Below are 15493 nucleotides of genomic sequence, written 5' to 3'. Positions count from 1 at the left end.
TAAAGAGCCTGTGTTTTGACAGACAGTCTATCTCACTTTGATGTCATTAGCAGTTAATCAGACATTTTGCATGATCTTTTCGAGGGCATAGTTCTGGTTGAACTAGCATGTTGCATTGCTGTGCTTCTGTCTAACAAAGTTATTCACACTTGATCACATCACTAATCTCAGTCATTTGTTTCCATGCAAGTGGGGGGATAAGACAAACCCTCATATGTTACCACAAAACTTCCAAAAGAAACAATGAGTGGCAACACCCACGAAAAACTGGGGTCTCCTTAGATCACTTCCTTTGATGGTAGGAAAACTTGTTCCTAATGATTAGGGCCCTATAAAATCTGTTTTATTTTTCCAAAATACTGTTTTTTCCATTTTGATTTTTGGGAATTATGTTCTTTTACCTTTTACTCTTATTATAGTACCAAACAGTGTGTTTTCAATGTAAATGACCAAAATGTACACAAATTAAATAGGAACTCTCTTAAATTCATTGGGGTGACAAATTAATTTCCCCAATACAGTACATTAAAGTCAATCAAGAACATTTTGACATCATGTGTTCATACAGCAGTATATTTTGTGTTTTTATGGGTTTCATTGAATAAAAACATGGTCAGCTCTCAGGCTGATCCAGTAAATGTTTGCATACCAAAATTGTTCTGAAAATTATATATATATATATAATATAAAAAGCCAAATTATACTTGTGACGTTATGTCAAGTTGTCACACTGTGGTGAGGGTTGTCTTGTCTTGGGTTTTTGTCTTGTCAGTTTCCTGTTTCATTTTGAAAAGTAACTCTCCTCTCGTTTCAGGTCACTTGCCCTTGTGTGTCACCTATCTGACGTCATCCCTGATTCCTGATTGTTTCCACCTTTGTTCCCCTCCCCCATGTGTATATAGTCCTTGTCTTCCCCGTCTCTGTGCTAGAACATTTTGTTCGTTCCGTCGTATACTTCAAGCCTTCTTCACAGTCCTGACTCCCTCCTTGTCCTTGTTTCTCAAGCATTCTCAAGTATTGTCAAGATTTATTTTTTGTATATGGTTGTCCTCTGTCGAAGAGTGATTTTTTTGTTGTAGAGATTTTTGATTCGTCCCTCGTCATCACCTGCCGGAGCCGGATTCTTCTTCGTAGGAAAAAAGGATGGATCGGTTCACCCCTGCATCGACGACAGTCCTCTGAATTACATCATCTTCAAAAACCAGTATCCACTCCCTATCATGACCTCTGTCTTCGATCAGCTTCAGCAGGCTAAGATGGAAGACCAGATTCAACACTCCCAGTGGTCACTATGAGTACTGCATGATTCCTTTTGGGCTCACCAATGTACCGGCAGTATTCCAAGCTATGATTAATGATGTTATGAGAGACTTTCTGGATCAGTTTGTATACGTTTACCTAGATGATATTCTGATTTACTCTCCTGACCTTGCCACTTACCAGAGTCATGTCAATCAAGTACTCAAGAGACTGCTAGAACATAATCTGTATGTTAAAGCAGAGAAAAGTGTTTTCCATGCTGAATCTGTCTCGTTCCTGGGCTTCATTGTAGCCCCTGGAAAAGTACAGATGGACCCGGCTAAAGTTAGCGCTGTGGCAGAATGGCCAACACCAGACAGTCGCAAAAAGGTTCAGCAATTCTTGGGATTTGCTAAGTTTTATGGCCGATTGTCCGAGACTTCAGCGCAATAGCCGCTCCTCTCCATGCTCTCACTTCCGCTTAGGTGCAGTTCTGGTGGTCCCCTGAAGCTGAGAAGGCGTTCCAGACACTCAAACACCGATTCACCACAGCACCCATCCTCACTCTTCCAGACCCACAGTGACAATTCGTGGTGGAAGTGGATGCGTCCAACGAAGGAGTGGGGGCTGTACTTTCTCAGCGGTCAGAGAGAGACGGCAAGATGCATCCCTGTGTCTTCCTGTCAAGACGGCTGTCCAGAGCAGAGCGGAACTATGATGTTGGTAACAGAGAGCTACTGGAGGTTAACCCTTTAAGCGCCAAAGTCGCAAATTTGCGACACAGCACTGTACTCAACAAAACAGCTGTTTTCTCCTAACGGGGGGTTACATGTCGTTCATACTCCTCACCACTAGCTAGCAGACATCTCTTACTTAGACCTTAGCTCATAAATACGTCATGCTTCAATGCAAAATGTTCGAGGAAGTCCCATGCAAACTGTTGGATGAGAGACCGGAGACAGCGCGCAACGGAGCTATTCCGCTGAAGCGGCAATGGTGGATTTAGAAGTTATTGAGACGAAATAAACGACAATAGCAAGCAAATAGTTGACACGTAGGGAAGTGATTGAGCTCCCATTCGCTGATTCTGATTCTGAAATGGAAAATCTAACTTTGGGAGATGACGGTCGGGAGATTAGTGAGCTTGCTAGTCGCGGTGCGTCTTTGTATAGCAATGGCGCTGCCGCGCAGAGCGAGGAACATGCACAAGCACAAACATACGACCCTTTGCCCAACATAAGTGGGAATGGAAATGATACACGAACTCGTATCAGTAGGGGAGTGAATGGATGTAGTAAAAGTAGCGGTGGTGGTGAGAACAGCGCTGGGACCAGCGTTAGTGTTCACTCTTTCTACCGCGACGGTCACGTAGCATCCATCCACGGCAGTGGTGCAGCTGTGCGAGGCAGCAGTGTTCACGAAGCACCGAGCACACACGAGTCCAGCTCTTCTCACAACATTAGAGGGGATGGCAGGGGGAGACGTGGGCGAAGTGTCTGTAGAAGGGCTGATGGGTTTCGAAGGGGAAACGGGAAGGCAGAACAGGGCTGGACATGATGATGATGATGATGATGGTAATGGTGGATGGGCTTACTTTAGAGATGAGGAAGTATATCAGGAATGGATAAAGCTCTCTGATGAGCAAAGTGGATATCGTGGTGACAGAGCTATAGTTCTTATTCTCTGTGTGCCTTGCCATGACAGGCTCCACATTCTACAAATACTGCAAACTTTTATCTGGTAGATGGGCACAGATAAGGCCTCTACAGCTAAAAGATGCCTACTGTTATATAATAATAACAATAATAATAATAATAATAATAATAATAATAATGAAGAGAAGAGAAAACAAGAAAAGGGAAAGAAAAAAAGACAAGAAAAAGAAAAAGTGTCCTGGGTTGTGGTGGGTAAAAAAAAGAAAACGCATACTGTTTACATGAGTTTTGTGGTGTAGTAATAGTTCTAAATTTACAACTGTTGGCTTAGAATTTACTTCTTCCCTGTTCACTTGATGTGTGGACAACATAACAAATGGATGGAGGGGATGAATATGATGAAATAAGTTCAACTCTCTTTCAAAATATCAGGTATTTCATGGAAATGACATAATCCAACATGGCCGCCACCATATATGCAAATTAGATGGGGAAATTTACTTCCAAGATAAACTTTAGGTCATTCTCAATATTTGTCTCATTTACACTTTGTCTCTATCTCAAACCATTTTCAAGCCAGAGCCTTCTGAAATTTAGATGTCAAAATCTAGTATTTTTTAAATTAAACCCCAGCGCCTAAAGGGTTAAGTTGACTCTAGAAGAATGGAGGCACTGGTTAGAGGGGGCCGAGGATCCATTCATTGTCTGGACAGACCATAAAAATCTAGAATTTATTAAGAAATCCAAGAGGCTTAACCAGAAACCATCCTTCCGCTGAACTGTGTGGTTGGAGCGGTTGTTTGGCCAATAGAAAATGAGGTAAAGCAAGCTAACGGTGGAGCCCCAGCACCGAGTGGTTGCCCTAACAACCGTCTGTTTGTCCCTGCCGCGCTGCGACCACAGGTGATTCATTGGGCTCACACCTCGCTGCTTTCATGTCATCCGGGAGTCAAGAAAATCCAGACAATGAACTGGAAGTCTCGGTTCTCTCTGCTCATGCCATGGTTCCACGTTGACGACACATCTGGACAGCCGCTCATCAGATACTGGTGCGACAGGGAGACCTGGTCAAGAAGACTGCAGATCAAAAACGACGTCCAGCTCCGAACTGTCAGCCAGGTCAAAGAGTGTGGCTTTCAGCAAAAGACTTACACCTGAAGGTCGCATCCAGTAAGTTGGTGCCACGCTTCGTGGCCCTTTTCCCATCTCCCGACTTGTGGGCCCTGCCGCCATTCGACTTCACCTGCCCCGGTCCCTACGAGTTCACCCCACCATCCATGTAAGTCAGGTAAAACCAGTTAAGGAAAGCAAGATGGTTCCAGCCCCCACCACCATCCGAGCTCATTGAGGGAGGTCCAGTCTACAAGGTGAAACGGCTATTGGCAGTACGCAATCAGGGCCGGGTCAGGCAATACCTAGTCGACTGGGAGGGGTACGGGCCTGAGGAGCGACAGTGGGTTTCGTCCCAACACATCATGGACCCTAACCTCATAATGGACTTTCATAGGGACCACCCTGAGCAGCCTGGGCTGTCAGGAGTCGGCCCTAGAGGGAGGGGTACTGTCACACCGCGGTGAGGGATATCTTGTCTTGGGTTTTTGTCTTGTCAGTTTAAGTTAGCATACTAACCAACTAGCAGTGAAACACCAACCCTCCCATGTCTTCTGAGCTCCCAGCCCAGACAGAGTTAGCTAAGAGGGCTGAAGTCTTTCCTGATAAAGTTATTTCCAAAACATAATTTTCTGGAACATTATCCAGAAAGGATTCAATGTTTTGGTCCCTTTGTTGCATTATGGACCATGCGATTCGAGGCCAAACACAGCTTTTTTAAGCTGATTGTTAGGCATACAAAGAACTTCAGAAACATAACTTTGTTATTGGCAAAAAAAAAAAAACATCAGCTGATGGTGGGCTATAGTGAAAAATCTTCATTAGAGGTAACACAAGTCTCAAAAGGTCCCCACTGATGTCCTAAACAAGGATGTTGTGAATATCCTGACTCAGAAGTACCCTGAAGTCACTGCTGTAAACCTTGCCAATAGTGTCACCATTACTGGCATTAACTACAAAAGGTTATGATAGTTGTGCATGGATCTGCCAGATTTCTCAGAAATAATTTAGCCCTGTATTCTACAAGATGGTTTGAGTCTCATCATCAAAAAATTGTGCTTATGGTATAGGGAGCACTACCGAGCCAACAAGTTTATCCAGAGTTGCATCCAACAAGAGAGCTGGCGTGATTTGAAGGAGCTTGCTGACCAGTACCGTTTTGCTGACTACAAAGTTGGAGCCATATGAATGGTGTCCTTAAAAAGATTTGTACATGTGACAGGTAATCTGTTAAAATGACAGTTTTGTAATTTGTCTATTAATACTCAGTGTGTCCACAACCACGACTGCAAATGCTGAATTGCTTAATCCCAAATAAACCACAACATGGAACTGAAAGAAATTAAGAAAATGATCACGACTTTGGTTTTAAAGTCCCTGAAAGCTTGGTTTTAAATCAAAAGTAATTCTGACATTACATCTTCATGACTAAATACACAATCAAATGTTAAGTTTGGGGAAAAACATTCTGTTATTAATCATAATGTGCTTAGCACTGAAACTCATCAATCTGCTTCATCAGGAATGTGCTGATGTTGCCTGTTCACTATCAATCAAATCACGTCCACAAACAACCCAAGGACTGTCAGCAGATGTTAAAGGTCCCATATTATGCTGTTTTTCATCATTTTCACACAGCCGTCAGAGGTCCAACAGCTCTGTATTCGATATGCATTGCCCCAAACCCATCCGCGGTCCTGAATTTCAGCTGTCTAAAAGTCGCTCTACAGAGCTCTATTCAGAGCAGTCTGGTTCTGTGCCTGCACCTTTAAATACTAATGAGCTCCGTCTGTCAACACCTACTTGGAGAGCCCTGCCTGCTATGTCATTCTCAGGGAGAGGATGCCCCTTGCGTTAGCAGTAGCATGCGCTAATGTTTACGGTGGATGTATAGTATATGTATTGCTATGGCTCGGAGATTTTTCATTCAACCATACCAGTTTGACCCATAATGGGACCCAGAAGGAGAGGCTCCTGAAGAAGTACAGACTCTGCGGCTGCAGCAGGATGTTTCAGAATGGTTAGTGTGTCTGTATAATGTTAGTTTGTTCGTATGTGTTGATACATTTACTACCATGAAGCTAATGGCTAACAGCTAGCAAAAGCTGTGTTTGTCTCCAACACAGTCTCCAAACTCTTGGACACTGTTGGCATCGTCTCTGTCTCCAGTGTGCACGTTTCCAGACTATTTACTGTGACAACCAAGCTCCATCGTAATATCATTATCTTTAAACTCGCTTCAAACTCCATTGCATAGCGGACCGAAGCGGAGCTAACTAGTTAGCCAATTTCCAGCTGGCTTCACCATACTAATAGGCAACTATAAATACTATTAAACCATGGCGACACTTTTCGGTGGCTCGGGTGCAGTTGCTGGGTCCGGTATGGTTGGGACTGATCCTTTTATGAGGTTCAGTGTCGAGGCAAAGCCAGCTTTGTACTGACCCTCGTTACTGAAGCAGTCTGATGTGAAGCGATTAGCGCGCACACACACACGCTAACATGAACCATAGCTGGCACGTTGTCTTAAAATATGAAATGCAACCACTGTCTCTTCTGTTGTTCTGTAGCTGGGACAAAATATAGGCACTTATGTTTATTTTTACAACCAACAACAGAGCTATTTACGTGTCTAGCTTTGAGCAACGACATTGTGAAACACTGCTGTCTCACTGCTGGACACACCGATCTTCACCTCAGGGATGAATGCCACCCTCTCGGATATCTCTTATCACCGCGCAGAGGAGGTCGGCCCATGATAATGACTCCTTTTGTTACGTAACGAAAGGAGCAGATTCTGAACAGCCTGTGGGAGCACCGTGTTACCAGTGGGTGGGCTGCAGAGACCATGCAGGAATCGCTTGTTTTCCTCATTCTGGGAGTTGGCAGGCTCAGGGAGGATCAGCGAATATATGTAGAGACCAGATAAAACGTGTTTTTATGATATGGGACCTATAATTCAGATATTTCTTTGTGCCAGGAAGTATGTCTCTCCACATTTTTTCATCTGATTCCTGCCCATTTCAGACCAGCGAGAAGAACACCGATAAAAACAGCACAGACAGAAATTTGACTTAATTAAAAAAATTCTTCTAATTTTTGCAGAAAAAGGTTTAGGCCTATGTAGGGTCACACTACTTGCAGTAAGAAACTGGTTGAGAAAATAGGTTCTCTGTACCCTTTTAAGACAATGTCCAAGTACCAAACTGAAGGCATCAGAATTAAATACAAAGTGAATCCTTCAAGTGCAGAGTTTGATGATGTTGCTCAGGCTCTGATAACGAAGTATCCTTGTTTAAAGGAGCAAGGATCAGTCTCTGGTTATTATGGTTGGAAAATGAGCTTAAAAGTTCGAAATGGCCAACTACTGCACTAGACTGAGGAACATTGGCTGCCCAGAGTTGAGCATAAATGCCATGAAAGAAAAGCGTGGTACCACAAATCAAGGTCCAAACCAGGTGAAGAAGCCACGGAAAGCTGAAGTCAATTACTGTCCTGATTATCCTGCAGGCGAAACAAAATGTCTTGAGGAAGAACATCAATCACTTTTATTGGAGGTAAAGAAGAAGAACCAACAACTGATCAAAACGAAAATGGAAAGAACCTTTGCCTTTCGAAGACAGGAAATCATTCAGGACATGCCCTTCATCCCAGAGTTCCAAAACAGATGACTCTGTTTTGTGAGAGTGAAGTGATGTAGTGATCTTTTCTGTGTATTTAGATCATGAAAGTTGATAGCCGAAAGTCCTGCTTTGTTTCCTCCAAATGGATAAAGTCCTTTTCTTGCTGCAGTGATGTAGGGTTTGTCAGTAGATTATGACACCACTGATGGATATAATTACAGGTGCAACAGTTGTATAACACCGCTTTTAAATTAGAAATTTAATTTTGCATCACTCTTAATCATCACTCTTCCACATTCATGTCCCAACTGGATCACTACTCAGACCAGTTGATGAAGGTGTTCAAGAAGAAGGGGGGAACAGCAGAGCACAAAATAAGCCCGATCATGGCAGCCATGGACAAGGTAGGTAGATTAAATGGTGTAGTTTGGGCACTTGACCCTGTGTCACCATATTTACTACTCTACCCTGCATATCTCTGTAAATCTCTGCCTGTCTCTCACTGTTTTACCTCTCTGCCCCAGTTTGGCTTTTCCTCCCTGATCCTGTTTCTTTACCTCGCCAAAATTGTGTATGGGTTATGGAAACATGGCATACTCCATATTATGTATAGATTGTGAAGGTTTGTTTGTCTCCCACAGACTCCCACTGTTGAAACATGGCGAGAATGTGTCCTGAAAGCACTTGGTGTGTACCTAAAGGAATATCCCGAAAGCTTCATAAAAGGAGTACTTTGTAAGTTGCAACATACAGTATGAACCATATCTCAACAAATACTTTTGTATATATCTTTTGTAATATCAGCCAATTTTAACATCTATTCTTTACATAAGTCATAGCATAACCAAAAAATATCCCTTGTGATTTTTTTTTATTATAATGAATTTTGACCAAGATGTGTTCAGAATGGGACATTTGCCATGTGAAAATGAACAGTGTCAGTGTTCTCTGGTTGACAAGCTATGTAATGGTTTCACTGTGTCTAAATAAGCACACATATCTTAGGAGTTTCTGTAATGGGATTTCTTACTGGTATTTATTACCAAAAGGTAATAGGCAACCATTTGGGTAATATTGTTTAGTTTTGTTGTTGTTGTTGTTGTTTTTTATTAACCAAAATGCCAAATAATTATTTAGTTCCAGCCTCTCAAATATAAGGATGTTTCTACTTTGTAGTAATAATTAGTTTCTTAGTATTCTTCCCATTTATTCAGCCTAGTTTCGTGGGACCGGTTGACGTAACTATTTTAAGTAAATGTGATGTTTCAGTTCTTAGAGTGTATGGATGTTGCTACATATGTCTGTTTTTATGTATGCACCAAACATTGAAAACTGGTGTTTATTTTCCTATTTTCAGCCCAAAACAGAACATATGATAAACAAGGAAACCAATATGAAATAAATCTAATTTCCATTTTCTGTTGTTGTTATCTCATTTCCCACGCTACATTTCTGCTGTGTGGCCACGCTTTGCGCATGCTCAGTGTATAGTCTGATATCTATAGTTGCCAATTACCTTTTCAAAAAAGCATAGGGAAAAAAAATAATCTTCTGTCACTGAATATACTGTGGTCAAGCCAGCCATGGTTCGCGTTTGCTTGGTCAAATCAGCCACACCTTTTTTTTTTAACTAATGAATGAACTAACATTTATTGAAATCATAATGAACCCGCTCTGACTGTGGGTCAGACTGCAGTCTCACATCAGAACCATGAAACATAGAAGACTTTCACAGTTATTATTCCTGGTAATAAACTGAAGGTATTGCAAAGGTATCCTTCCGGATTTGGAGGAAAGGACGACTTGTGAAAGAAAAAATGTCTCTATAAGTAGTCCAAGATTCATACTGCTGAACTTCCTAGACTACTTGCATGCATGATAAGTACTTACTGTGTACTTGTAGTAATCATGTAAGTAATCAAGTAATGAAGTACTTTTACTGTGTACTTTGAGTAATCGTGTCAAAATCCTTAACAGAGAACAAGAATAAGTATTTTTGCCCAAATTTGATGTAGAAATGTACTTGTAACAGAGTATTCTGACTGTGGTATTGCTCCCTTTTTGTTAAAAAAAGATCAGCATATTTCCTCCAACACTGTGCATATCTGAAACTTGGATTAATGAGTAGGTCTTCTTCCAGTTATAACACCCCAAGCATATATGGCCATGGACACAACTTGAGAAGTGAGCTGAGCATCACCCAGCAGACAATGACTGTAGTTGACGAGGAGCAGAAGAGAACTTTTGAGATCGACATGCCAATCCTAGCTGGCAGTAACATCAGAAAGACAGAGCACAAAAAAAATCGAGAAGTACCAGGAGTTGAAGGGACAACTTGAACAGACCAGAAGGTGACCAAAAAAGGTCCCAGTGGTAATAGGAGCATTGGGAGCTGTGCCCCCCTAAGTGGGAGCAGCAAATTCTAGCAGTTTCCATCTACTCAAAAAGTACACAGTAAAGTACTTCATATTATTCCTGCAAGTAGTCAAGGAAGTGCTATAAATTCAGCAGTATATGAATCCTGGACTACTTATGGAAAATACATTTTTTATTCCACATCAAGTTGGGCAAAATATCCTTAATCTTGTTCTCTGTTAATTTTGACAAAGTATTACTCGAAAAGTACACAGTAAAAGTACTTTATATATATTTTTTTTTGGCCAAGCAGCTAACTCAAAACGAAAATTGTCCAGGAGACCCTTGATAAATCAGAACGCTTGAGTCACAATCTTTCCAGCACCCCAAGTTATGCATTGGGAAAGGAGCATGTGAGTGTAGCTGAGCGGCGAGAATTTCCGCTCCCTGCTTATGTGGGTGTTCCTTCCTTCGCTCCATTGCTCAAAGATATACCAGACAGCTCCGCTCAAAGACCGCTCTCTAAAAATTTCATTCAGCTCTGGTGAAATCGCTCAACGCTTACTCAAATTTAAAAGAGGGAGCAATTCCAGATGTTGTACCTATATGACCTGTCTGCTTGCTTTTCGAAGTATTTTACAAACTCCATCTCTCAACGAATGACCTCTTATGTAGGCTAACCCTTGAAGGCACACGTGAGTCAGTTTGGACGTGTGCATGCCCCAGTATATCAATGCTTCAAAACTTGTGCTACTGTTTCTGCTTTCTGCCCTGATGTAAATATTCAAACTAATGGTTTGTGAGTCATGCATTTAAGTAGTCATGCTTATTGGTGATACCTGATGAAAAGAGAGAAAAAGTAGATACCAAAGAAATGTGGACATGTCTGATATAATTTTTTAACCACAGATGGACATCTTCAGGTCCAAATAAAGCCTTGGGCTGCACAGTTTTTAATAGAGCCACAGAGCCTGGTATGGTTCGGCAGGAGGAGTGAAACCAAGAACTTAGCACCTCTGTGTTTGGAGATGTTAAGTCAGAGGGGACACAGAGCTGGTTGAAGGCAGCAGAGAACTGACTGGCAGTGATGGGGTTAAAAATCCGATGGCTGCGAGTGGGAGCGCCAGATTTAACTGCAGCACAGGAGACAGCAGCTTCAAACAATACCGGCAAATGATCGGAAAACACATTGTCACAGATTTCCACGTTTTACACAGACAAACCATGACAGAGAACAAGGTCTAGTGTGTGCCCATGTTCGTGTGTGGGACCAGACACACACTACTCCAAATGGAAAGAGTCGATAAGGCTTAAAATGTCCTTCACCAACTGTTTATCAGGCCAGCACACATGAATGTCAAAAGGAGGACACAATCATACTTGGGCATAATTTCAGCCAGAAGATCAGCGAAGTCATTTAGGAAGTCTTTATTGTATTTGGGCGGTTGGTAGATGACGACACACAGCACCGGGTTGGAGTGACCCACCTCAAATACATTCGCTTCAAAGCTGGAAAAGGAGGTTGAGACGGCACGCTGCCTACAATCAAAATGATTTTTATAAAAAGTCGCCATTCCTCCTCCACGACCCAATGACTGCGGGGAGTTAAAATAAAAACAGCCCGCCGGTAGAAGTTCGATCAGAGGGCTGCACTCACCGCAACCAATCCACGTCTCTGTCACACAGAGGAAATCCAGGCCACGGGAGTTGCAGAAATCCCTCAGGATAAACGCTTTGTTCACCAGTGATCTGGCGTTCACCAGGCCAAACCTAGTGGGAGCCGGGGGCTTCGGTTCGGCAGATCGCGGAGCCCGTGGCAGCGACTTCAGGACTTCAAGATCCAAAATTGCCTGGTGATCATACACCAGCAGATCGAGTCTCTGCTGGTGTATGATCACCAGCAGATCGAGTCTCTGCTGGTGATCATACACCAGCAGAGACTCGATCTGATTAGTGCCAAGGGTTATAAACAACATAAAGATCAGGAGGAGGAGCAGAAAGCGGCCAGCAACACACAGCTTGGTCTATTAGTTAATACTTGCCCCGAGAATACCAATACTTGCATACCAAATGAAATGAAGTGAAATGAAGTGAAATTCTGTCCAGTGGTCTTTGAGATACACATGTGTAGTATTTATAGAGCCCCTATAGGTTGAGCTTAACATGTATTCGTAGGCAGATTCCCAGTACAGCTGTGAACCTACCCACCAGGTTTTGTGATGATAGGACAAAGGGTGTGGAAGTTATGGCCAATCATTTCTACGCCCCGCCCACTGCAAAAATACATGGGTCCCTGGTGGCCATGCTTTTACCAGTCTGGCTCATTTATAGGAGAAATTTGTCTTTTCATACCCGAAAGCTGAATAGCATATTTGGTGTTGATAGAGTCAATCTTTCAAAAGCTCTGTTCATTTTATTTTTTTTAAGTTGCAAAAAATCTGTAATAGCGGCTTTTGTGGTGCAAAAGGCTTTTTTATAGAGGACTATCAGGAGGACGTGTATGATAAATTTCAAGTCAATACTTACAGCTTGGCGGGAAGAGCCTTTTGAAGTTCACACCATCTGTTATAATAAACCGGCACAATTTTAGAAGGGTTCTAACCCCGAATACACTTGTATATACATATAGACTTATAGACAGATCAACTATGATGGATGAGAAAAGATTTTTCATTTTGAAAACTGGCATTACATTTGGCTTGTGGCTAATTTCTTAAACGAAGAGGAGACAAGTTATCAACAGGAATACTATCTTTACTCAACAAAAAGCCATACTGAAAATGCTCGTGTTTTAGTGTATTTTCACTTCAGAGTTCAGCAGCACACAAAGCTTTCAACCCTAACCTCTCATTGGGAGAGAAATCCCCCTTGGGTGAACCTGTCTGCTGGCTTTCATATCAGAGCAGATTTTGAGGTGGTAGAGGGAGTGAGGGGGTAAAGGAATGAGAGGGAGTGAATGTGTGGAGTTGAAATTTAAAAACAGCAGAGCTCAGGCTTAGGCAACACAAATCAGAGGGTATCAAAATATGGCTACAGTAGTGGGAGACACCAGGGTCCACTTAGAGTGAGGAAATAATCCAGGAGTAATGCAGCAATGTGGATAACTCACTGTTGACTGAGCTGTTATCATTTCTGTTCTGTCTGTCTGATCACGTTACACCTTAGGAGTGTCAATGGAGAACAGTGGTATTGAGATAGACTATCCTGTGTTGCAAAGACCTCAGTTTTTTATTTTTGGTTTGCTCAAGCAATTTCTTATTCCACTTCAACAAAATCAGTTGGTATCAAACTGTTTACATTTACTAATATATGTATTACTGCATTAATGATTAATTATGTATTATTATTATTATTTCAAGTATGTATTCATGTCTGTTAGGACAGAATATTTTGTGAAATGTTACTGAAAAAGGTAATAATAATGATAATAACACTAATAGTACTAATCTAATACTATACACTCACACTTTCGGAGACTGTTATCATAATATAAAAACGCCATACCATTGCAACCCTATCACAGTGAAGTTGACCACCAAAACTGAGTCAGTCCATACTTGTGTCCAAGTGGACTTCTGCATGTATGTAAGGAAGTCATGCTTAAATAATGGCTGCAAGCAGTGATGAACGGGCCCTCGCAGTCCATGCGTGTCAGGGCATGCTGCCACCGGGGCTTGTTCACGCAACACCTTTCGCTGTGGAAGTCATTCCTTTACAATTTGGTGGCCTGCTATTGCCAGTATCAAATAATGTACGCTAAAGTCAGAAAAACTGTGTGAACTGCTGCATGATTCCCCTGACAAAGACTGAGTTGATGGTCCACTTCTCGAGCTGGCTGAAGCTGCTAGTGGTAGCAAGTGCTAATATTATGGTAGATGTATGTGTGTGTGTGTGTGTGTGTGTGTGTGTGTGTGTGTGTATATATATATATATATATATGTATATGTATTGCTATGGCTCATGGACATGCATTCATTAAACCATACCACTCTGATCCAGACTCGGACCCAGAAGGAGAGGAAAGAAATACAGACTCTGTGACTGCAGCAGTACATTTAAGAATGGTCAGTGTGTCTGAATAATGATAGTTTGTTAGTATGTGTTGTTACAGTTACAACCATGAAGCTAATGGCTAACAGCTAGTGAAAGCTGTGTTTGTCTCCAGCACAGTCTCCAAACTCTTGGACACTGTTTGCATCACCTCTGTCTCCAGTCTGCACGTTTCCAGACTTTTTACTGTGACATCAAGCTCCATCATGATATTATTATCTTTAAACTCACTTCAAATGCCACTGCATGCCTGAGCAAAGCAGAGCTAACTAGTTACCCAATTTCCAGCTGACTTCACCATACTTGTAGGTGACTGTAAATACTATCTAATCTCGGTGACACTTACCCATGATCTTTTTATGACGGTCAGTGTTGAGGCAAAGCCAGCTTTGCTCTGACGCTCATTACTGAAGCAGTCAGATGTGAAGTGGTTAGCACACACACACACACACACACACACACACACACACACACAAACTTGCACAAATTGTAGCCGGCACGTTGTGGTCAAAAAATGAAAAGCAACCACTGTCTCTTCTGTTGTTCTGTAGCTGGGACAGAATATAGGCACTTAAGTTGAATTTTACAACCAACAACCAGCAATTTGCGTGTCTAACTCTGAGCGATGACATTGCGAAACACTGCTATCTTACCATTGGACACACAGAACTTTACCTCGGGGATGAATGCCCTGCTCTCGGATATCTCCTGTCACCGTGCAGAGGAGGCCGGCCTATGTAAATGACTCCTTTCTTTCGCAAAGAAAGGGGCCTAATCTGAACAGCCTTTAGGAGTGCCGTTTTGCCAGTGGGTGGGCTGCAGAGACCATGCAGGAATCATTTGTTTTCCTCATTCTGGGAGTTGGCAGGCTCAGGGAGGGCCAGCTTATATATGTAGAGACCAGAGAAATCACGTTTTTCATAATAAGGGACCTTTAATCATCAATCATGTACAATATTTTACAGAAACAAGAATGTGTCTTTGGGACAGGCATGTACAGCCAGTATCTGTGACGATGCAGCAGCAGTACTCACCAACAGGCGATGGTGTGCTGCCACTGCTGGAAGGCTGCTGGATCTGTATCCTCTGTGGTGATGGCGTGGGCAGCTGTGGCAGGGAGCTTATGATCGACGGGAACAGGAAAGGATATACCCTGGGTGTATAGCGCCTCATCTGGACCAGCGGAGGACTGCTGCAGGGCTGGGCACGGCTGGCGGTCTTCATCACAGCTGTGGGCCAAGGGTGCACTGAGCACAGAGCAAGCTGAGGCTTGGTGAAACTGGGAGGCCATCAGGTGAACCCTGCCTGCTGTTAATGTGTCTGGAGCAGGTGTGGTACCACTTCACCACTTGGGAGATGCATGGTGGTGTAGTTTGTGTCACCCAGGTCAACTCAGCAGCTTGTTTTACTGACCCTGTAACACAGACAACCATATAGAAAAATGTGAGTGTGTCACATCTC

General features: G+C 42.6%; 1 protein-coding gene across 1 annotated transcript in view; it reads right to left on the bottom strand.

Moving 5' to 3' along the window:
- LOC119017139 (retinoic acid receptor beta-like) overlaps window positions 1–15256 on the bottom strand; it is a 246919-nt gene extending 231663 nt beyond the window's left edge. Inside the window, exon 1 of the mRNA XM_037093589.1 lies at window positions 15067–15256. Coding sequence (XP_036949484.1) covers window positions 15067–15256 — 190 coding nt within the window. The remainder of the gene's footprint in view (window positions 1–15066) is intronic.
- Window positions 15257–15493: the final 237 nt, after the last annotated feature.

Source organism: Acanthopagrus latus, chromosome 3 (genome assembly GCF_904848185.1).
Source record: "Acanthopagrus latus isolate v.2019 chromosome 3, fAcaLat1.1, whole genome shotgun sequence".
NCBI classification, from domain to species: Eukaryota; Metazoa; Chordata; class Actinopteri; order Spariformes; family Sparidae; genus Acanthopagrus; species Acanthopagrus latus.
This window is presented reverse-complemented; position numbering and strand designations above follow the sequence as displayed.